This window comes from Acanthochromis polyacanthus, chromosome 17 (genome assembly GCF_021347895.1).
Source record: "Acanthochromis polyacanthus isolate Apoly-LR-REF ecotype Palm Island chromosome 17, KAUST_Apoly_ChrSc, whole genome shotgun sequence".
In the NCBI taxonomy this organism is placed as follows: Eukaryota; Metazoa; Chordata; class Actinopteri; family Pomacentridae; genus Acanthochromis; species Acanthochromis polyacanthus.
This window is the reverse complement of record NC_067129.1, coordinates 6,984,989-7,009,387: the sequence shown is the minus strand read 5'-3', so window position 1 is coordinate 7,009,387 and position 24,399 is coordinate 6,984,989. Positions and strand designations below refer to the sequence as shown.

The 24,399-nt window shown below is 40.1% G+C and overlaps 1 protein-coding gene across 1 annotated transcript in view; it reads right to left on the bottom strand.

The window, feature by feature from the left end:
• The window catches only part of LOC110953468 (rho GTPase-activating protein 26), a 92,751-nt gene that overhangs the window by 39,635 nt on the left and 28,717 nt on the right, over window positions 1-24,399 (bottom strand). Inside the window, 3 exon segments of the mRNA XM_051937886.1 lie at window positions 3,622-3,693; window positions 3,935-3,996; window positions 6,908-7,003. Coding sequence (XP_051793846.1) covers window positions 3,622-3,693; window positions 3,935-3,996; window positions 6,908-7,003 — 230 coding nt within the window.

Genomic DNA, 24,399 nt, shown 5'->3' with positions numbered 1-24,399 from the left:
CTAAACCAAATAAGTGAAAAATAAGATCTATAAGTGAATCAAAGATGAAAATAACACGTAGTAATGCCAGTAAAAGCAGCATCCACATTGCTATAAACCAAACATTCGTTTACAGATTACTTTTATTTTAATTTCACTGATGCTGGAATGGGAAAAATAATGACATGCTGCATACTGTAAGACAATCCCGGTTCGTTGCCAAGACAGTTTCAACAACAAGTCGAGTCCTCTGGGCCAGAAGAGCAACAGACAGCAGCTGCAGAACGCATCAGAAATGATGAATGCTGCTCTAAACAACAAGGCCTCTGTTGAAAGTCTGCCTCTTTGATTTGTCATATTCTCCATGGAAATCGTGTTTGAAATGGCTGCTGCTCTAACCCACTTCTGTGTTTCTCTTATTACTGGTTTCATTACATTTTTCTGAATGTAAATACATGTAAAAAAAATAAAAAATCAACCGAAACAACCACGATTGACTTATTTTGTCAAGGGAAAGTGTATATGAAACATATAAATTGCATGATTAGAGTAAACATCTTGTGTTTATATCAGTATATAATTTCCGTTTTCTTTCATGATACCAAATGTTGGATAATAAAAAAAATCAGAGGCATTCAAATCTGTGTACTTTAGGGTAGTTCCTTCTTTGGCCAGCAGGTGGCAGTGTCTTCCCAATATGACAACTTATCATGTTCGTTTTCCAGGAGAGTGAAGTAAATTAACTGTTCTGATACAGCATCATACTCTGACATCAGACTGACTCATCCCAGCTCCATTCGAGTTTGACTCCACACTGCCATGCCAACAGTTACTCGGAAACCCCACGGAAACATGAAGCCAACCGCTACATCATCACATACAGGACAAGACATGACGCTTTTTGTAGATGTCCTCCTCATTGGTGCTTTTTGTTTACTAATAGCTGTCCTGTATTATTTAACAGATCTTTAACAGGTGCAGCAACTGGGCTTAAGTCCAAAAAAAAACACTGATGCGTGGCAAAGTGATCCCGGATCTCATCCATCACTCAAACTTGTGCTATACAAACCGTTATTCTGACTTAAATTCACAGAGGAAAAGCAGATGCAAAAATTTGAATTCTCTCCACCCTCATAGTTTAAACCAAAACTGACATTTAAGTCTGAATAATGTGAGAAACGTTCTTTGCACATATGGAGGATGTCTAAGAAACGGCTGACAGTCAAACGTGTGAACACTGAGGAATTCAGGCACTTTAAAATCAGGCATTTTAAAAAACAGGCTCCCTAACTATATGCACTTTATGACAGGCTGTGCCTTGAAAGCGCTTTTCTAAAATAGTAGCACTTTAGGGTAAATTTAACCCAGTCAGTATTCATTTGTCGTTGTTTTACTATATTGTTGTTTATACGTCTGTATCCCTGTATGTTTTTCTTTTATGTGTGGGGCAACGGATGGAAAATAGCCTCGTGCTAAATCCGGTGTATTTACTGCAACCTCATGTAAACTATTATGAGATTGTATGCTCATTAATATGCATTGTGCCGCCCAAAAAATAAATAAAATAAATAAATGTTTATTTACTTGACAATATTTCACGACTGGGTATAATTCCAATAATTCAATCCTCTAAAATCAGCTGATCTTTTCTAAGTCAATGCTGGCTGTGTTTACGCAGAAATTCATCTGTCTTTGTTGCATGAGTGACGCATCAGTTTTTATTCAAACATGCTCCTCACATTACCCGTCTTTAGCTTGCAGTGCAATTACTTGCACACTTTTTTTTCTTGGCCTACTTGTTGCAATAATTTGATTAGCCTGGATAAGATTAGAACTGGACTGTTTTCTCTTCTTATAAACCATGTAATATGTAGCCCTGCATGTTTTAAACTTATCTCCATCACTCTTCATCCACTCAGCGTAAGCTTGTTTTGCCTTTCGTCCAAGAAGGCTGCCATCTCTGGAGCTTTAGGACGAGGTGAAACTGTGCCAAGCCACGATATTATCAGTTCTTTCAGGGCTAAACTAGGATTAGTGCATCGCTGGTGGTGACCGGACTGCACCGATTATGCATTCGCCTCTTAATCTGAGCACCATATCAAAATCACACAATGACCTGCTGCAAGGGGATGGATTAGCAGACCATGTAGTGACAACATGTTTAATAGTGACTGTATCGGGGGGGGGGGGGGGGACTCCTGCAGCTACTCATCTAGGTCGTACGGCTAATGACTGGGGAGCAAGTGCACCAAGGAGATTATACACATTTGAATCATGGCATATTTACAACACAGAACAAGGGATTACCCAAAAATGTACAGTTTAGCGCTCATCCTTTGCTGTTCGAGTGCAAAATGTTAAATGAAAGTGCTATCTATGAAGAAAATCAGCCTCACTTTTTGTATTCATTGTGTTTCCATACACTTCACCACACTCCATTCAGGTTCAAGTGATTTGCGGAATCACTACAACACCACCGACCACGCCATGAGGGAGCCCTGCTGCCCTATGACACCCCCTCCTGAGTGGGAATCTGTGATTTATGGCATTGTGTATCCCTCTAATCTCCTATCCAGGTCATTTAGTGATGGCTCAGGCGTTGACATACACCAATAATGGAAGTGGAGGGAGGGACACCGAGACATGCAGTAAATACGCTGTGTGTTTATTGACACCATAACCTTTTATCACGAGCGTGCCTCAACAGGATTTTCATTATTTCAAGGTCGGAGGGCGGCTGTACTGCACATACCACTGAGTTAGATGATGGAAAAGATGAATGATAACTGCAAAACCACTGAGTTGATATCACTTCAAAATAGAACATACCTATACCTGATAGCGCTTGGCTTTTTTCCTCTATTATTTAAAACTGTATTATCAATTCAAATATACTATATATAAATACATAAGTTATTTACACAAAATTACACTATAAATACCTCATCGCTCTATAAAAACAAAACAGAAGGCAGCCTTACGAAAATGGAAACGTATTACAAAATGATAAACAATATGCGTATTACCACAGCAGGCTTGAAGCTTCCTTCTAATATACAGTTACTGTGCTGTATTATAAAGGATCTCTCTGCTACAAAAAGGCCAGCTGAAACACAAGTGTGACATTTTTACTGCACCTGCTGTTTCTAGCCAAGTAACTGTAAAGGAAAATAACATTAAAGTATCATGTAGGACCCAGATGTGTGATAAAATAAAGATCCTGTACTATGATTTATGATAAAATGCAGTAAATCCCAACAAAGTAACAGCGATGTGAAGCTGCCAGAGTTGCTCAGGCTGCAAAAACTGCTTAGACTGTCATCATTATACAGCCGCTCCAAAATATGACTGAACAAATCACATGTGAAGCTTGTGTACAACTGCTGAAAAATCACCGTAAACATCTGCCCCTTGCCTCACAGTGGAAAGCACGAATAAATAATAGCCAAAATTGATTATTATTACAATAAACTGTATGTTTTAGGAGGGTGTGGTGTTCATCGGGGAACGTCCAACAGCTGCAGGCGCACTAAAGTACCGTATTGATTGATGTTCCGCTGCCAACGTACATTAATCAATACTGATCCACAGCACTTGAATATCAGGAGTCGTTCCTGCCACCAGTCGTGAGGCCGTTCTTACCTTTGCTGCACTGATCTGCTCTTTCCTGAACCGCTCCAGAGGCATGATCAGGACATCGTTGGCGTTCTCGATCTAGAGGCACACATGCACAGAAACACACAAATTCAGCCTCACAGATTTGCAAATACACATCCTGAAACGTTTGTTATCATTTAATCTAATCTGTCATATGAGATGCCTTTGTTTTTGAGCATAGTAGTCTTGGATGGACCGGCTCAAACAATTTGCACTGTTGCCAGGATCACAGAGACATGCGGATCTCCACACCCTCTCAATAACATACCATAATATCGTAACAAAAGAAGTCACTCACCATCCTTGTCCTCTCATCCTCCAGGTTCTGTAGAACGGCAGCAAACTCCTGAAGCGACTTGGCTGAGGACAGTCATGTTGGCAGACGTGAGGGAAAGAAAAAGAGACACGAGGGAAAACAGATGATTGAAAAGAGACAAGGAAGGAGGGAACGGAATAGTCATTATTATTCTGAATGGTGATAAAGAGACACACAATTACAGGCAAGCAGAAAGAGTGAGGGAATACGTTTGGCGGCGAGGTACCGGGGATGAAGGTGCTTTGTTTCTGCTCGTAGAAATATTTCTAAACTCATGACACAGCAGAGTAATTAACTGGAAATGAAACCACAATTTAGAGGGTTTGTTTCTATGGTGCTTTCACAGCGAACACAGCTCGGCGCTTGTTTCCCCGCTCGCTGGCAGGCTCGGCTCGGCTACATTGTTTGGGTCAGAGTTTCCACTTCAGTTGCCTCTGACCTCGTCCAACACTTTGCACACACACAGACATGCACACTTCATTCTTCAGACACGCAGAGTGAACTTAGAGCACATACTCAGCATGTGTAGTCTGTGCACTGGCATGTAAAGATCACGTATGTTCAGTGAGAGACGGTGGAGCTACAGTTTTGGAACAGAAATCATCTCCAACTTTGATGTTCTTCAACGTGAAGCTTCAAGTTATGGGATGTTGGAAGTTAAAGAACTCAGATCCAAGAATTAGGAAGAACTTAATACAATAAAAACAGCACAACATTTTAACTAATTAAGTTCAAATGTAGCAGCGATCAAACATGTCGAGTAATAAAAACGTTATTCAGAGACCAAACCTAACTTTAAGGCTTTTTTTTCTAATATTATGTTATTGTGCAAAGTTTTACTGAAGCTGTTCAAACTGATACTGTTGATCGGTTTTGTGCAAAATCGCTGTTGCATCAGAAAGAAGAAAATCCACTTGGACACAAGCACGACTATGAATATCCTAAAAACAACAGGGCTGTGGTGCAATACGGTTGAGCGGCAAGCTGTTCAGGAAAGATAGCCAGGGATAGTTAAACAACAGTAGTGGGTGGGTCGGACCAGTGAGGAGCTGCAGCCTGCACGGACAGAACCAGGCAGCATGAGAGGGTGTGGCGGCTGCACACCCTCACACACAGCAGGCCGTTTGGACAGCAACGGACCACACGAGCTCATGGAATTTATAGTAATGTTCTACACCAATGTCATACATCCAGTCACACTAATACGCGTCAGGTTTGGTCTGAAAGCAGTGAGTGGTTAATAATCAGAATACAGCAAGAAAAAAACACACCGTTGAGCTGAATAAGAGCAAAAGGCTTAATTAAGAGAGGAAAAATTGACAAGTGATTGGAAATCTACACCGCAAATGAAACTGTAGAGGTTTATTTGCACAACAGATGCCCCTAGAAAAAATGCTTGGTTGTTTGAACATCTCAACAAATGAAGGTGCAAGAGGAGAAAGTGAGTCTTTTGTACTATTTGACATTAGTGGTGGCTGAAACTGGCCTGAGCCCTCAGTTTCAGGTAATAATACTTTATTATACATGAAAGGTCCAAAACAAATTAAAATACTATGATTTAGATCTCAGTTAGATACACATGATCACTAAAACACAATAGCTGGGTTTCTATTACAATTTTTCGCAAAATAAAAGCGGTATTTCTAAAATTTCGACAAAGTATATTTGCGCTTTGAATGTGTTTCCATTGAAGGTTGTTCTGGGCAGAAGCATCGTGACTCTCGTAAAATATCATCCCGCGAGATTTCACTGCAGGAAGATGGACGCCCAAAACCTGTTTCTATCTCCTTATAACACTCTGCATTCCTCTGCTGTTTGCTGTCTAGTATGGCAGTGATGTTTTTCTCAAGAATAATGTCAAGAAAAGTCTCGGTCTCCTCTTCTGTCCACACGTACCGCGCCATGTTTACTCTGAGAGAACTGGTCGTGTGAACAGGTACGTCACGTCCGGTGATGTATAATTGCGGAAAAAGTGTTTCCATTGCACTTTTGCGATATTTTTCAATATCGAAACGTCTGAAAAACCACCTCATGAGGGCGTAATTTTAGTCCTTTTTTGAAATTCAGGTGTTTCCATTACCAGCTTTTTTATTGCGCTATTTACATTTTGTGCATATCTAAGGGTAATGGAAACCCAGCTAATGATTATCTGTGTTTTTCCATTTCTGTCTTTAGATGAAGAGGTTAAGTGTTCTTTGGCTGAGGAACATTTAAGTAAAAAGTCACAAGCACTGATTCTACAGATAAGATAAATACTTCTGTTTATAAAGACGTTGTCAGAAAATTTAATAGAAAAGACTGACCTTAACTCTAAGCCTATGGTAGGCAGGATAGATAATTAACAGTTAGCCTGAGCATAGTCTTGTAGTGTTCTGCCTTCTGGCCTGAAAGAGCAAATGTAAACTGTTCTTGTTCTTATTTTCCCTGCGAAAAGAAGTACAGACATGTTCGACTCTACTTGTACATGCTTGTTATTTTCTGTTTTTGAATGATTTTCACCATGACCACCAAAGAAAGCATAACAGCACAAAGATGAAAATCTGAAATGACAGAGCAAACGTACACATTATTGAGGTTTAAAAACGGTGCACAGGAAGCTGTACTTTCCTGCTGTTTCACCACAAAACTTTGCATCAATTGCTGAAAAAGATTTCTCATTCTCTCTCTTCCTGAGTCTTCTTCAAAAGGCTTGACAGTTAAAATGACACCACTGTTCCCAATTTGCCAATCTGCATTCATCTCAGAACTGGCTTTGATATGAAAAAAAAAAAAGACAAAGAGGATAGTCAGAACAAATGCATAATTTTAGACTCCTGAAAATCCAGCCAGCCTTTAAATCAATGCTGATGTGACTGTTCTGTTCCAGAGGCTATAAATGGCACAGCATTGTCTGCTGTCTATTTAAAGGCTTTCTTTTTCTGCTTCACCGACTGTATTGGATTCCATATTACTCACCTATGCACATCTCATCATCCGTCTCAGCATCTCCGATACACTGGAATTTAAATTCGTTGAGGGAGTCGGCAAACTTCCTCTTCGCTGTCGACAGACCTAAAAGAGAGAAAAGAAAAAGGCTGTTAGGTTTACTCATGTTTTGCTTGACCAGTGAAAGACAGCATGCTTTCTTTTTTGTTTTTTAAATAAAAGCCACATTTTGTGTTTAATGCACCTTATTATAATGATTCAACCGCCAGCCGTAAAAACTCATAGAAAGCGTTGCATTCTTAATTTGAGCTGCTTTGACCTGGCCTCAAAACATATAATACTGTCCATCCATTTATGAGAATATCTCTCTTTGTTCTGTTTATGCTTTTTTATGCAGTTCCTGAAAGTGAGAGTGAGTGGTGGGGGAAAAAAAGGCTAAAGCAGGATACAGTGAGTGGGTCCCCTGCGGCGTCAGTGATGGAGGTGGACAGCTCTTACATTTGTACGGAGGTTTGTGTGATGTTGAAAAGTGCAAAAAGTTCCATTAAGCGCAAGTCACATTAGCCAAGCGAGGCAGTGAAAAGCCTTGGACAGTTGGATGCCTTTCAAATAATACATGAGGCGCTAAAAGCTCCTAGGAGACAGACACTCACAGCAAGTTTGGCTTCCTCTACATTTAAACTCGAGGCAGGGTCACCTTCGCTACAACATTTCCTGTTGCTGGGCTGCCTGAGGTCGGCCGCATGCACGGGATCACAGAGAAAGGATAAAGAGGAAGACGCGAACAGAGACATACTTCTCATGACTTTCTTAGAAACCACACGTTGAAGAACAACGCGCTGCAAAGAGAATCTTGGACGCAATCCTGAAACTGACATAATGAATCAAGGAGCTCGAGCAATTCAAAAATAACAACCACTTTATACTGATGCTGTGGGGATACTAATTGTTGCTTTACTTCTTTGGTCCCAGAAGAGAGAGGACAACTTATAATAAGAGCAGAAGTATGATGTGGTCAGCCCTCGCAGGGAAAGCTCACTTATCCAGAGCGCTGATCTATACAAAAGCTGCACAAGCAAATATGGATTTCAGTGAATGAAATCCAGACAAGGATGCAGAAACGGAGACCAAAAAAGAGAGCGAGAGGACACATCAAGAGTCTCAGTGAAAGACGGATGGAAGTCAGGGAAAGGACAGTGAGCGTGGAGAGAGAAGACAGACAGAGTAATTGGCCATATTCATGTAAATACCACAGGTCCTCCGTGCAGATCTGTGCAGCTCGCCAGTCACAGAAATGAAAGACAGGCCTCGCAGCACCCGCATGAGCTGCCAGAAAAGCACACATACACACAGAAATACACACACACCACTTTCTCTCTTGGGACTGACTCATTAAAGTATCGTAGGATGTCAGTGAGTAGTGAGTCACAGTGGCTCTGCATCATCGAAATAACTAGAGTATGACCAAAATGAGACCACACTCCAACCTAGAAGGATAAACTGCGGTTTTAAGGCACCAGTCAATGTCCAGTAAAGGGAAAAAAAAAAAAAGATGTTAGTTCTTCCAGTAGTGCTCTAATGTCCTGGATTTTGTCACAGTTCGATCAACCATAGTAATGCTAAGCTGGCTCTACAGCAAAATGTCATTCAAAGCCAATCAGATCAGTGACAAATTAATAATATAAACCAAATATTACCAACAACCACATGTTCATTGGGTCAATATATAATTGCAGGACTTTTTGTAACATGTTGACTGGTATCATAGTTGATATTTTAACTTTTCAGGCCTAAAATCAACACGGCCGCCTATAATCAAACATCACACGGCATTTTTAGACAAAGATTCTTCTAAGTATTATATATATATATATATATATATATATAATTGAGTAAAATTTCAATTTAAAGTTGTTTAAAAGGTATTGGTGTAAACCTGTTGACATGCCATAAATCCACACTACTTTATATTAAATAACACAGAAAGCCTTGGAGTCTTGCCACTCTTTTCTTCAGGAGGAAATGACATCATGTGGAGCAGGTCATGTGATCTGGAATCAACACACTTCCTTTTGAGGTGTTTTTGTAATGGCTAACTTAGTTGAAAGTGATTTCTCAGACACAGATACAATTAGTTGTTTTTCCATATAAAATTTGATTTATTGTCAAAAAAGAAACATCCGTCATGATTATCTCAACTTAATAAAAAGAACACATCAGAAACAATTTTTGAATGAGCTCATTTTATTATTGTTTAGCTAATTATAGTGTGGTTGTTAAATTCAGACAGTTATTTAGTTTACATTTTAATGATATCCCGTCATTTTTTTATTAATAGGTGATTGTTTCCAGAAAAAATAATTACGGAATTTATAAAAACATGATCACAACAAACATAAAAACATTAGTTTTTTTTACTTGTAATAAAAAGTGTATGCAACATACATCCCATGGACATCAAAAGTCCTTCAGTTATATATTGACCCCCTTGACTGTATTTGTTAAAAACTGTTTATGAAGAGCTAGTACAGGAGCATAATTAACAGTGGAATTTTTCAATCCCACGTCATAAATATCAGCTCCAAGACAACTCAGAATCTTACGTTAATTCACTGAAATTGATAGTTTGGTCAAACGAATGAAAAGAAAAAAGAGGACACATTATTCTGTATATCTTTAAATCATTTTTGTGGCATTTAAGTCATTAAAGACGCCCTTTTCCGGCCTGAAAACTATCATCTGTGTAATCAGCCACATTACCTCATGGCAAATGAGTTTGCACTGACAATAATTCCTAATTATACGACAGCAACATCACACATTTTTCACTCACCTTCTTCTAACTATAGCGTTTTGGTTGTTCCGTCTGGCAGCATGACTGTGTTATTTTCAGTATGGGTGGCCTCAGTGGGAATCAAACCCAGCTCTGGCAGCAGTGATGTCACGCTATGAGGTGCACCAAACTATATCTCTTTCTGCACTCGCGGCCTCGCTCTTACTTCTGCGCTCTCTTATTGTTGGCCTCCGTCTCCTTCCCCTCTGCTTTCTCTCCTTCCTGCCACTGACAGTTCCTCTCAGCACCATGTGAGTGAAACGTGCCCGTCCTTGTTAATTTCTTCACTCTGGCTCCAGCCATACTCCGAGTGCTCTCCTTCATAAACATCAAAACTAACCACAGACCAAAGAGTAGGAAAACAGACGGGTATTAAAAAAACACAGCCTCAGATACTCTTACATTTGCACTACACCGAATGTACAATATATTATTAGGCCAGGATTATTGGTGTATTCTAGTAGTTGATGTGGAGCAGTTACACAGTCATCCACTTCTGCTGTATTTTAACCCTCTGAACCGAGAAACCCACATCTGATTGGCATTTTATCTTCAAAAACACATTCATCAGAGGCAGAAGCAGCAAAAATGGAATTGTTCTTGAATTACTCATCTGTGATGTGCTGTTCTGTATGGAAAATGTTGACACTTCAATCAATATTTCTTATTATTATACGTCTCTTTAAAGATTTGCTAAAAAAATAACCAATTTGCTGTAACCAGATTCTGTAAAAAAAAAAAACACAAAAACTAAAAATTCGGTGCTCATCTGTGCAGCAAGAAAGCCTGTAGTTACTAAGTTGTGACCAACGTTCTAAAAATTCAAAGATCTTTCAGGTGAACTGGGCTGAACTGTAAGCTGTGGAGGCTTTACACAGAGAAGTCATATATGGAAACAAATTACAAATATTAGTAGGGAAATGTCTATAGTATGTAGAGCCGCCCTTTTTTTTTTTGTAAAGTATTCTCAACACCCAAGGTAAAAAAAAATGTTTTACATATTGACTCCTGTTTTTGACAAACAAGAATAAATCTTTTTGCACAGATGAGTTTTGAGTCCCCTCTACTTCTAGTCATGGTTGTGCTGCGTCCACTCAGGTGCAGGAAATTATATTACAATGCCAAATGACCCTGCAGTGAGTAAAAATGCGACAGGAGTTTTAAAAAAGTCTAATCAGGTTATGATAGTACACTCACCAGAACATCTTTTGATGAGGCAAACAGGCTGAGTTTATTGCATTTGGCTGCAGGTTAGACTGTTCATGCTGTGCAGAGAAAGCAGCTGAAACAGCAGATTAAACAGCTGACGTTTTCCAGTTCCATATTATGTCATTTACAGAAAACATGATTTATTGAGGCTATTGTGAAAACGTGGATGTGCTACCTGTGCCAACACCCGTGTCTGCAGATCTTTAGGCTTCAACAGCGAATGGAAAAATCACCTGCTGCTTAAAGTCCTGAATTGGAAAACTAGCTGCTGAGCCCCTACTTCCTAGAAGATTTAATGAATATTGTGCTTATTTCAGCAACTGCATTTTGAAAGATTGCCAGTGGCTTCAGTTTCAGTTGTGCATTAAAAAAAAAAAAACTGGCCCACAATGGATTTTTTTGAGTCTTCTTTCAACAGCGCAACATAAAAGGGACTGATGCTTAGTTTGGATAGATAGTTGATGCTGTTACTCTTTCGATTAGCTGAAAAAGTCATTCTGTCTTGTGATTTGGGTTTTTTTGATATCATCTCATCAGTCTGACTGTAGAGAACAAAAAGCAAGAAACCCTGAAGCTACCAGTTATACATGCTGGCAAAAGTTCTCTCATAAATGAACCTTATTTGCAAATATCTTACATTGCAATCATATATGCTTAGAGAGAAACCTGCACTCTTCTAATTAGGCCTAGCACTCAAATATCAAAAAAGGAAGACCTGCATATTGTCATTTCATAGCTGATGATTGTGCATGCACTGCTATTCATTACTTGTGGACTTTCTGTATTGGTCAGCATATTCAACACAATAGACAAAGTTCTATTAAAAACACATTACAAGCTGATTTCTCTAAACAGATGTCTTCAGTCCATTGGAATAATTCAGTACATGTGCGTGCTAACAAAATAATACAAAGTCCACGTTGCATTCACATGCCAGAACCTTCACCTTTGTCTAACAGCAAACCCTATTCTGCTTTGAAAAAATAATGAAGTTTAATCACTTAAGACTGTAATGAGAAACAAACTCAAAAGCACGTATTTGATTTTAACTCACTGGCCCTTGGAGGATGTCTCATTGTACATTTTGGCAACAAGCGTGATGAGGTAATTTCATTTCTTTCTGGCTCATATATGCAGATACATCATGTGTGTAAAATCACTCCCTATAGACTTCCTCTTGTGCATAGATGCTGGCAGCACTAACATACAAACACACACACACACACACACACACACACACACACACACACACACACACACACACACACACACACACACACACACACACACACACACACACACACACACACACACACACACACACACACACACACACACACACACACACACACACGCACACACACACACCAGCCCAAAGCAGCACTCTCCACTCACTCAAACCACATTTGCAAATCAAAACCACATTGTTGGCCGATAGGATTCTGTAAAATCTTGCCAACACAAATGAATTAGGATAAAACAAAGAAGGAACTGCATGCCACAACAAGTACATGGTCCAGAGAAGCTTTCATGTAAGAGAAGGTTTAATTGCAGATGTAGAAAGCAGTCATACCAGGCCATTTATAGCATTTTTTTAAAGCTCTGGTTCACAAGTTCAAGCCCCTGGTTATGCATAAGTTAACCAATGTCCGTGATGAACAAATTAAAAATAACACCACGGTTAGGTGGACAGTCAAAGCATCGACTACAACGCTTGCTAGTATTTTGTGTTTAACTGCTATATCACTTCATCTACAATAAATCTCCTACATCCAGTGGTATTTTCAGCAAAACCTTTTTTTTCTCTCCATAGTTTCTGTGATGAAAACCCTTAATATAATTACTGACCATGTCCTACAAATTACAGACTGGCTACATTTGAGTAACTCTGGCACATTTAGAGACTCCATGTGAAAAACCAAACAGAATTGAATTCCATGTGACGTTGACCCTACAGCTACAGCAGCATTCCACCACTGGTATTACTGCGTAGGTCTGTCGTTAATGTGATAAAAATCAAACACTGGACAGAAGATATGCGAAATATTTTGAATATTCTTGATCAGATTTGCAGCTGAGAGAAAAAAACACCTCATTGTTGGCAGCTAGCAGAGGCAGGATGCGCAGATGAAGATGCTCTGCTGTCACTGCTGTTTAGCATGTTGTCTGTGTGTGTGTGTGTGTGTGTGTGTGTGTGTGTGTGTGTGTGTGTGTGTGTGTGTGTGTGTGTGTGTGTGTGTGTGTGTGTGTGTGTGTGTGTGTCCAGGCAGGAAGGACAGCGGAGGACATGACAACTAAAAATAAGTGACCCTGTTGACACTTGTCCTCTTCCCCTCTTCTCTCACACTTACACAACAGAATTCCTGCCATGCTTTGCTCCTTCACTTTCTTCTGAGCTCATGGCACCAACCAATGGAGACGCACTAAATACTAGAAGGCCACTCAGAGAGCATCCTCCATCCAGGCCAACGTCTTATCTTGCAATTTCAACATGAAATCTTGAATGGTTCTTCCTGTGCCCATGACCAACTGATCTACCAAGTTTCTGAAAAGTTGGCCGAGTAGTTTTTGCGAAAAGTAGCTCAAAAACAGCACTAATCACAATTTGGTGAAGTAAAAGTTGGAAAGTTATCATAGCACATAGACTTGCACAAAAATCTTCTTTTTGCACACAGAACGAGTAATTTCGCATCCTGGCTCTATTGTACAGATTCCCTCCATGGTTTAGCCAAGGGAATAGTTCTACAGTATTACAACCTGGGTCTCATTTTTTGGTATTTTTGCTGTAATTTTTATCAAAACAATTAGATTTTACTCACTAAGTTAAATGCTGAGATCTGAGAATGCTGTAACTTTGCTTAAAAGTCTGAGGGAAAGTTTTAAACAAACTCCAGTGTTAGTCAAACTCATTTTGAAGCAACACTGAACAGTAAAATTATTACTTATACTCAACTAACCGGTTCAGCGTCGAGTTATCGTGCCTGCTGCCCTCCTGTGTGCAGTTTTCCCGTTTGATAAGAGACTATTACTGGCATTTCAGGTTCACTTAGGTTTGATCCCCACAGCGAGTAATTTAGAAAAAAAATCGCTTGTCAAAACGTTTCCACTCTCATTTATCAGAGCAGTTGTTTTCATTATGATCATTTCAGTTTAGTGATAACATGACTGAAGTAAGAGGCATTTACACTCAGTATACAGCGACGGCAGGCCAACATAAACAAACAAATTAGAGCCAAGCAGTAAAAGAACAAGGATTACATGGTAGCACAGCAGGTGAAACAGTTAAGAGCATCAATGGTTAGTGAATTATTTGACTTAAAATAATCTAAATACACAACAGCAAACGGTAAGCAGCTTTTTAAGCAAAAGAACCCAAAATACATAAGTGTCTATGGAATAAAACTGAAGCTTTTTGGTTTCAAACTACTGGTCGGACAAAAGAAAAGATATTTTAATATGTTAAATTGAGCTCTGATAAATTGTAATGGTAAACTTTCTCATTTTAACTAACCAATATTTTGAAGACGTTTTGAAGTCATCTGTCCTTTTACAAACCAAACCAACAAAGGGTTATTTTAGGAAATACTTGCAAGATTAATTATTAATGAAAGTAATCAATAGCTTCAGCCTTACAACATTTAATGACAATACAGGAGTAAAATAAAGTGAAAGCTCTAAGTCATAATGCAAGAAATGTCCTAAAGTGGCTTGAAAAACAAAGATATAACCACAAACTGCCAATTACAATTAACTGAACATCCGTTTGTTTCTAAAATATCACATGCTTGTTGTGGTGGCAAAACTGGTGAGATGAATTCTGTCAGTCTATCACATGTTCAGCCCGCAGTTTAACAAGGACATTTGAAGGACAGCGACTTGGTTACTGTCACTGCTGGAATGCGGCATATTACCCCAAAAAACGCAGTGAAACACACACATGAAGCACTGTGAGCTCCACAAAAAGAATCTGTAATTAACCACAATCATGCAGCAGCACCACAACGGCTGCTATGTGTGTGTCAACTCGCAAACACACACAGACACGGTCCAAAGAATGGGCCAGTGTGATATCAACAGGATATCCAGCAGTAGCTTGAACTCTGCAGTAGCTTTGTTCCACAAGCATGTGAATAGAAACTCTATTCATCAAGTGGGACAAACACACACACACACACACCAAACACACACATGCACACTATTCATCTGTGCAGACAAAGACAGATTTCAGTCTCCTCAGCTAATTCTTTACATGACCCAGCAGCCAAGCAAGAACAGGAATTTAATTATATCATGAATGATTGTAAAATCACAGCATGATTATATACAGTATTACACTGACACGATTAGTATCTGAAGAGGTCATCTTAGGACACTTTTTAAGCCATTACTGGCTCAGTGTAAACGATGCTTTGCTGTTCCTTTTGTTCCAAAAAAGAAGCAATATGATTCTTAATTCAATTTACTTTCACATGTGGTCTCTGTTTGATGAGAATTTATTACAATTCCAAGTTATGTAAACTAGAGTGTTAACTGTTTAAAAGCTTCCTTTTAAGTCATACAGAGTAAAATCAAGTTCTCCACTGTGTTTCTCAAATATGCCATCATGAAATATTCTGCCTTTTCATCTAACATCAGCAGCCATGTAAACAAATCTAGTTTTATGCTTTCATGTTGCAATACATATTTGGATCTACACAGTAGCCTGACTGATACTTAGAGCTGATAATGGCGTCAGTATTTAACAATTGTAAACATTAGAGTAATTATTTGAGATTGTACAGTAGCACATCATTTTGTAGATACTGTATACTACTAGGGATGTCTGACATTGGCTTTTTTGCCAAAAACTTATATGCCGATATTGTCCAACTCTCAATTTCCGATTCCGTTATCGATCGATACCGACATATGTGGGCTTGGAAATGATTCCAAACCACAGGCACAGCAAGCTCGATACTACAGCCAGATTTGTTTACACGCTTCACAACGCAGTTTCATGATGCCGGTAAATGCCGGTGAAAACGAGGGATTGCTTTATCGGTTTTCAAGACATCGACCGATAATACATTTTTATGCCAATATCGGGCCAATAATATCGGTAGGCCGATGTCATCAGATATCCCTACATACTACAATCCAAAAATATACAAAATCATCCCTGAAATCCCCAAAATATATGAGGACAAATAAGGCTCTGACCTTGTCAATATAAATTCCTTCAGTTGTACACCGATTGACTAAGAAAAGGATTAATATTTTCACATTCTGAGCTTAAAACCCAATGGCTACTGAATGTTAAAATTAATACACAACCAAATCACTTCACATCTTGGTTGAACTAGAAAGAATTTGCCTAAAAAACCTGTATGATGTCGAAGGGATAAATCTGATTACAGCGCAATGATGTTGGGCCTCACTTGTCTTCTGGGGACAAAAGAGAGTCCCTTTAACTTAAATGATCACATTTATGATAAAGTTTTGCTTCAAAGTTAGCGAAAAATCCGGTCTTGCTTAATGGAAGAGTTCTGCAAGTAGTTATTAATGGCAGAGCAACATTAAATTTGCAGAAAATCAATGTAAGTCAATGTAATAGCTTCTGAAATGACAGACACATGAACAAAGAGGCAGCAAGAGAGACAGAGAAAGAGCGAAACTGATAGTTCAAATGTCGATACCGTCAAACTCAAAAATGGCTGCAACATCACAAATACAGTGTACTTGAAACCTTGAGAGTTCAAATCTCTCTGGTATCTTTCCTAACTCAGCATTAAAGCCGATACAGCATATGAATTCAGAGCAAAAAAAAAAACTGCTTAATGTAAGTGGACATCGTGAAAATTTGAGCTTTAACCCCCGGTACATGGGTAGGCTTTCCTGTTGGACGCAGCACACAAGGTCAGTTTGGCATTTAGCGGAGAGGAAACACCACTTAAACAGCAACAATAAGGCACAGAAGCAGGGAAAGTTTGTGAGAGAGTGAAAAGATGAGGAAGTGGACTTCTTTCAGGCGTTGCCATGGCGAGTGCAGGTTGGGGGGAGAAGCTGGGGTCAAAGGTCACCTTTCGTCTGTCCGTTCTGCTCAGTCAGCTTTATGGAAGCGAACCGAGTAGGTGCACGTTGATGCACGACATATACTTGTTCATCGCTCTTCCTCTGCACAGAGTAAAGCGTATATATGGGTGATTAAGGTCAAATCTGGTCATGAATGGAGATCCCTTTACACAACCACATTTCAGATCCATCATCTGCCTGTAATACGATCTACTAACACAGCTGGAGAACAGAATAAAAAATAGCTCACCACTGTTCAGTGCTATTAAGTCTATACCATCTAATACCTTGTCGTACAGTCCCAGTGGGGTGCAGAAAGTGGGTTAACGTTCAGGGGTTAAAGGTGGATCATTAATCGCAGCAGAATCAAATTCAGCCTCTTCAGTCATCGGAATAGTGTCTCGTGAATGGTGTTAATTTTATGGCTGGCCAGAGCAACATTACATGAGCGTGTCTATTAACAGCGTATGAACAAAAAAAGGCAATTTTAATGTTTTGTTATGGCACAAGAGAAATCAAATCCAAGTCTCCTTCAGCACTGTGTAAGTTTGAGTTGGATGCGACGACGATAACGTCACTTTAGAGATCGAAAGAAAGCATCAGAGATTGGCAGGGGATGGGGTGAAAGAGAGCAAAAACAGCTCTGAGTTATACTTTATCTCATCACCTTCCAAGGGCTAAGCTGGCTGCCTGTACAGTAAATATGTCATCGGGACAAGCTGCGGCCAAGATGCTCGAAACAACCTCCAGGCTGAGGGTTACTCTTTACACAAGCAGCCCCCCACACATGCAGGAGACATAAAATGCATACAGGACACACACATGCAAGCACACAAACATGGAAAAAAGTCTGCAGTCAGGCTAGTGGCTTGCTGTGGGTATACTTATGCATGGAAATACTTTGAGCCGAATGCTAAACTCAGTATGACAAAGTTAACTGTGTTTACTGTTTTACTTTGCAGCACAACATGTTAATATTAACAACTGAGGATTGGTTTACAGATATTTAGACATAAACCAAAAGAAAATGGACAACTATGGTGGGAGCAAAGCTATTATAATTAATGAGAACATGAATGTCTGCACCCAACTTGACAATCATTAATCTAAAAGTTGTCAAGACATTAACTCATAGGGGGTAAAATCAAAGATTCTCTAAAGTGTCCCATCCTCTGGAGATCATACATGTCTGAATCTTTACAACAGTTTTTGAGTTGTCCAGTAGTAAAACAAAACAATTAGTTATTTCAATCCAATAAATTATCACTTAAAAAATGACTGAATGTCGCTAAAATGTCAACTAAATAACCGTCCCAATTTAAAAACAACCACCTTCTAATTAGCTAAACAATACTAAAATGAGCTTGTTCCAAAATTGTTCTGATTGTGTTCTTATTATTAAGTTGAGATAATCATGACAGATATTTCCTTTTTGGCAATATATCAAATTTTATATGGAAAATAACAAATTGTATTTATTTCCAAGAAATCACCTTCAGCTAAGTTACCCGTTACAAAAACACCTCTCAAGGAAGTGTGTTAATTCCAGATCACGTGACCTGCTCCACATGATGTCATTTCCTCCTGAAGAAAAGAGTTATTTAATATAAATTAGTGTGTGAGTCAAGTGTGGATTTATCGCATGTCAACAGGTTTACTACAATATCGTTCAAATAACTTTCAATTTCAATTTTACTCACTTGATTGAAGGCCTGAAAATAGCAAAAATGTCAACTATGATGCCTGTCAACTATGTTACAAAAAGTCTCGCAATTATATACTGACCCTTATATAAGTTAATGTATGAACTCTCGCTAGCTTAGACTTACAAAAGTAGAGATAAAGGCACCCTTTTGAATGACTTTTATGCAGCGCTGTATCTCTCGGTGGTACAGGCTAATTCAGGATACATCACTGCAACGCATTATCCTCGTGGCTCCTCCCCCTTTAACATTGCGACCACATATGTGTGCTCCAGGGCCATTCAAAACCTTCTCCACCACATCAACCTTAGCTATTTCAACTGAAAAAAAAAGTCAAAACACACACAACGCACATGGGCGCACACACTCATACACGGTTTCTGCATACCTCTCAATCACACACTAATTGCCACCACTTGTATAAATACTCCTGCTGGTGGTTGAACTGCAGGCTGACACACAGACCCGGGGCCTAATACCACAGTCATACCCCCCGCTGACCCCCAACACCAGCCATCCACTGTCACTTTTATTTTTAACATCCGTTTTAACCGCAGAGGAAGGAAATGAGTTCATTATAAAGATTTTAAACTTGACACTGTCTTGGAATATTATTTTTTGCTGAATTTTGCATACGACTCCAACTCTTCAATATCATAAATCTTGACAGTTTTGTTTACACATCCAAAACTGTGATCTCTACGTGCAGATTTGGAACTCTTTGTTTTTATATTTACTGCAATAATGTTTGCCAGCAGCAGCTCTGTGGACCATAAACACCACTAAGAGACAGAGCTTCCTTGCATGTGGGAATCATGACAGTAAACACACACACAGAGGTACTACGGGGGTATTCACCGGCCCGCATTTGGAACCACTTATAAAAGCAAACATGGGCCAACACATGACACAGCACCGGGGTTGACAAAGCAGACCGAGCACAGTCCGCACACACTGGAAACACTCCCTTTGTCCATCTCAGCAGATGGCTTTCATCACATCTGAATGTGTCAGTACAGTGACTGAGGGCACAAGTGTGTTTTTTTGTGTGTGAATGAGAGTGTGTGTGTGCCCATTGTGCAAGTTCCCTGTAATTAGCAGAGCATGTCTTGTTACTTTCCCTTTCATCAGGATGAAAACAACATCTAAAAACAACTCGCATATACACACACACGTTGTACACGCCCCGCTTGTATCTTCATTCCTTTTTAATGAGTGTCAAGCTGCCCATCCCAAGGAGGGACCCCATGGAAGGAATTCAAACAAAGACCAAGAGAAAGAAAAAGACATGAAACTGGATGAAATCATCTTCGAGAAATCCTCTAAATCTCGCAGAGACCGTAAAGTCAATGAAGTGACTGCGCTGCTTTACGGCGGCTTTTCTTTGCCCTGTAATAGCACTTCGCTCATCAGAAACTGGTTGAATGGTGGTCAGAGGCCAGCAAAGTGATCAACAATGGCTAAATAAAGCCTGGGAACAAAAGAAACCAAACAATGATCAACAAAGCCACGACGAGAATGAACTGACAGCTGGATGGTGAAGTCGGGGGGGAAGGAAGGGGTTGGAGGAAACGGAGAGAAGCAAGAGGAAGAAAGTCATATAGTTGTGGAGAAGGGAAAGAGGGAACTGAGCTGAGAAACAGCTGGAAGAGGAGGAAATGTGAACAGTTTGTGTTTCCAGATTGAAGGGGTCAGAGAAGAAGTGGAAAAAAGGGAATGTAGAGGCGCAGGCATATTAAACAGAGGAGCATGTAGAGGAGGAGGAAACATCATCAATTAATGTCGTTTAATTTCAAAATAAGACGCACAGAAACATTATCAATCATTTAAAGTTAGTTTTACCATATTTTATGTCCCTTTATAGCTTTGGTACAAATTTTAGAGTCAGATAGCAATAATTGTTGCTGCTAAATACTACTTTAAAGGCAACAAATATAGTCATATCCTTGCAAAAAAATCTTCCATTGTACTTTATTTCATGTATCTATTGATCAATTAGAGCTGCAAATTATCATTGATTCATCCACTGTTAATTATAAGCATTAAGAGGGGAAAAAAAAACACTTGGTACACTTAAGAAAATACCCACATAAATTCTTTGAGTCTAAGCAGACGTCTTCAAATGTTCAATTATACCTTACTGTGATTAAAAAAGTAAAACTGAGAAAACAGCAAATCCTCAAATTTCAAAAACGGACATTAGGCTTGATAAATGACTTAAATAAATAACTGCGAGACTAAGCATTTAACTGACAAAGCATTTTATTACTCCTCTCAAATTCTGCGGCTTTATCTGCCTCAAAATTCAGTATCGGTCAGGCTCAAACAAATACACAAAACGTCAGACCTCCATGAAGAATAAATGGTGAAATATCTGACCGTTCACTTTACTTCTTCACCAAGTCAATGAAACAATAAACTTCTAACCACTTCTCAGTGTCTGTGGATAAAGTTCATATCCCTGACTCTGTAATTGATTCTAATAGTGGGAAATGATCTGTGCAGCTCTGGAAGTTAAAGAGAGAAACACTGTACATCATTGAGGCTTTCACGTTCTCCCTCCTCTTGTCCCAGGCCACATAGTTATCGTATCTTAGCAACAGGCACAAAGAAGCCAGACCACGACAAGGAGCAGGAAGTCCAGCTCTCTGTTCTTTAATTCTGTCGTACAGTATTTCATCCTCTTTCATGTGTCTTTTCTCCCTCCATCCATCTACCCCTCCCACTCTTTTGTTGTTTTTATGTTTGTTTTTGTTTATTCTCTATCAGTTTTAGGCTCTGTCACACTCCCCGTCCTCCCCCTACGATACCTCGCACACTCCGTTACTCTTTTAACCTCTCTCCCTCTCTTCCCCTCGCTCTCGTTTTGGCACTGCCACGCCTGCTGCTGACACAGCAAACAGAGACAACCAGGGAGGTTTTCCTCTCTCCTCTTTTTTTTTTTTTTTAAAAAGAGCATCTGCGGGGTGAAATCATCCTGCAGACCGCCGGCTGCCGCTGGAAAAATCCGCAGCAGGAATGTAGGACAATCTGACTTGGAATCCGAGTACAGGACACACGGCCAGAAAATGCCCTGCTCCGGCTAAAACTGACCTCGTAATTCAGCGGAAAACACCAAGATTTCAGCCAGTTTTATAACATTCTTGTGAAATGGGGAGAACACAGACACCACAGGTATCTGCATGTCCCCGATGTATCATTTGACCTGGAGTCTGTAACAAGCATTAGAAAGGTGAGCAACAAAAACATCATACACTGTTTAGAGGTTTAAAGTTGCAGACCGTAACCACTCAGGTCCCTAAGTTTTATTTTTGTTGTTGTTCTTGTTTCCTATGAAAATTGACAGATTTGTCTACCATGAATTTAGCCTAGCCGCGCTAGACCCAGCTCTTAAGACACAAGGGTCTAGGACCGCTCGACAGGGAGGGAGGCGGGCTAAAAGGTTGTCTATGAAATCACTCTGCAGCAACTGGGTAGGTATACAACCAATCAGTGCAACGAATAGGCTGACGTAGTTCCTAGAGCGCCGGATTGTGGCTAAGTCCCATTAGCTTCCCAACCAGCGGAGCCAACTGGTATATTAAGGATTTGCCATATCCCGTAGGCATAAGTCCAAATACGTCTTTCTTCTCAATGAAACACTTCAGTGCCGTCCTTTGTTTATCTTTCAAGTTGAATTTTAGCTTCAAATCTTTAAGGGCTGTGGCCAAAGCCGAGTCGAAAGATAACTGTTTATTGTGCGCCGGTTGTTTCTGTCAGAATCGTCGCGCCTCTGTCGTCACTTAGTTACGCCCGCCTTCTGACTCTACACTTCATGGTGATTCGTCCGGCCAGTTTTAGGAGCATCCAACCTCGAGGCTTATGGAGGGTAACTAGACCCACCCTGGCAGAGAATTAAATTCATTGCCGTGGGTTGTCTAGCGTGGCTAGGCTACCATGAATTAGTATTTGCCTCAAAGAACACAACTTTCTCATTCACTGGTTCAAGCTTCTCAAATGTGAAGAAGTGACACTTTATTTGGATCTCATCACTGCAAATCGAAGAACTTTGCACTGATACAAAGATATGGCAGTCTTTGGGATGTAATGTCTGGGCTCTACGAACACTTGAAATTAGAATTTTACACAATTTTTTGACAGTTTATAAACGCAACCTCATTTCAAACATGACTGCATAAAGTAACACTTACTTACTTGCAGCCCTAAAACGTTGTACCTCGTAGTTCAAAGCTAATTTGGGCACCACATTTTCCAAATCTGTTACAAAAGCTTCCATCACACTTCCACACACTGTCCAATTTGCAAAAATACATTCATCAGGAAGGTTTCGGTGCGAGACCTTCGTCAGGCAAATGGGTTGGTACAAAAAGAGAAGCCAGCTTAAAAAGGAAGCGGCTGTAAGTCGACCACCAATGAAAACACTTTACATGCCACATGGAAAAGACAAGACAGGAAATGCAAAACATTCCATCGTATGACAGTTTTCAATAACTCAGGGAAAATAAACATATCACAAAAACATTTACATACATGGGTAACGTGGGTTAACCTTGTCCTAAACCAACCACAACAAACTCTCATACTAGGGCAAGCCCATCGTCAAGTGGTTACAGCGAATACCACATGAACGCCAACACCTTCGAGCAGCGAGTCCTCGGGTCGATTCCCGGGTGGCCCAGACCTTTACTGCATGCCATTCCCCTGCTCTCTTTCCCCACATTTCCTGTCTCTCCTCACTCTAACTCTCCAATAAAGGCAAACATGACAAAAATAAGAACTCATTTTCATACTTGAGCACCATCTAGAGTCTAAATATCCTTGGCTGTTGGACTTATGGTTAATCAGGCCAAGCAAACCAAAGACATCACGGTGGAAAAACGGCGCAGCCCTCCGCAAAACATCTCATTTAATGGCATTCCCTGATATGACAACCGTGACTTACTCGGAGGCCAGGCCTGCACTTCAAAACAGGAAATGTAAGAGAATATATGACCTTCCCTTTTCACAGCGCTCGCAGCAAATTCGTGGAATGACAGAAACATTCCAAGCTACAGACGCAAAGTGACGGAGACAAAAATGCTGACAGTGGAGGGAAAAGCAGGACTCTCAGAGACAAGGTGAGAGACCCAGAAGGAAGCGAGCCAGAGGATGTCGGAGTGGTTTTCCTTCTGTTGTGAGCTTGTTGCAGTTGTTCTGAGCTGCCTGAGAGACTTTGTTGTCCCACTCGAGGTCATCGCTGGTACAAGACAAACTAAATGCCAACACGAACAGTGGAAAAAGAACATTTCAACTTTATCTGTGTGCCAGCAGCTTGTGAATAAATCACGCTCAGGCAACACCGCTGTGTAAATCTTTAACACATTTTTCCATCAGCTTTGCCCTAAAGCTTTCTCTTCTCAAAGCAGCGTTCTTGAACGATGAACCAAAACAATTCAACTACCTGAGCACAACAACGCTGCTTGTCTTGTACTACACATCATCCAAGCAGCAGTGCAGAAGCCTGTTGGACGCAGTACAGGCCAATATGCAGTAGTGGTGATAGGAGAAAGGGATAGAAGAGAGGTTGGAAACCACGCTAACCAGATTAGTGCCAGTCTCCAAATAGCCTTCATCCACTTCCTCCTCTACGCCCGACGCAAACCTGACCTCTGTTCCAGACGGCAGCACAAACATAGAGGAAAACACTGCCTACAGCACTCTGAGATCGAATCTGTGACCTTGTGAAC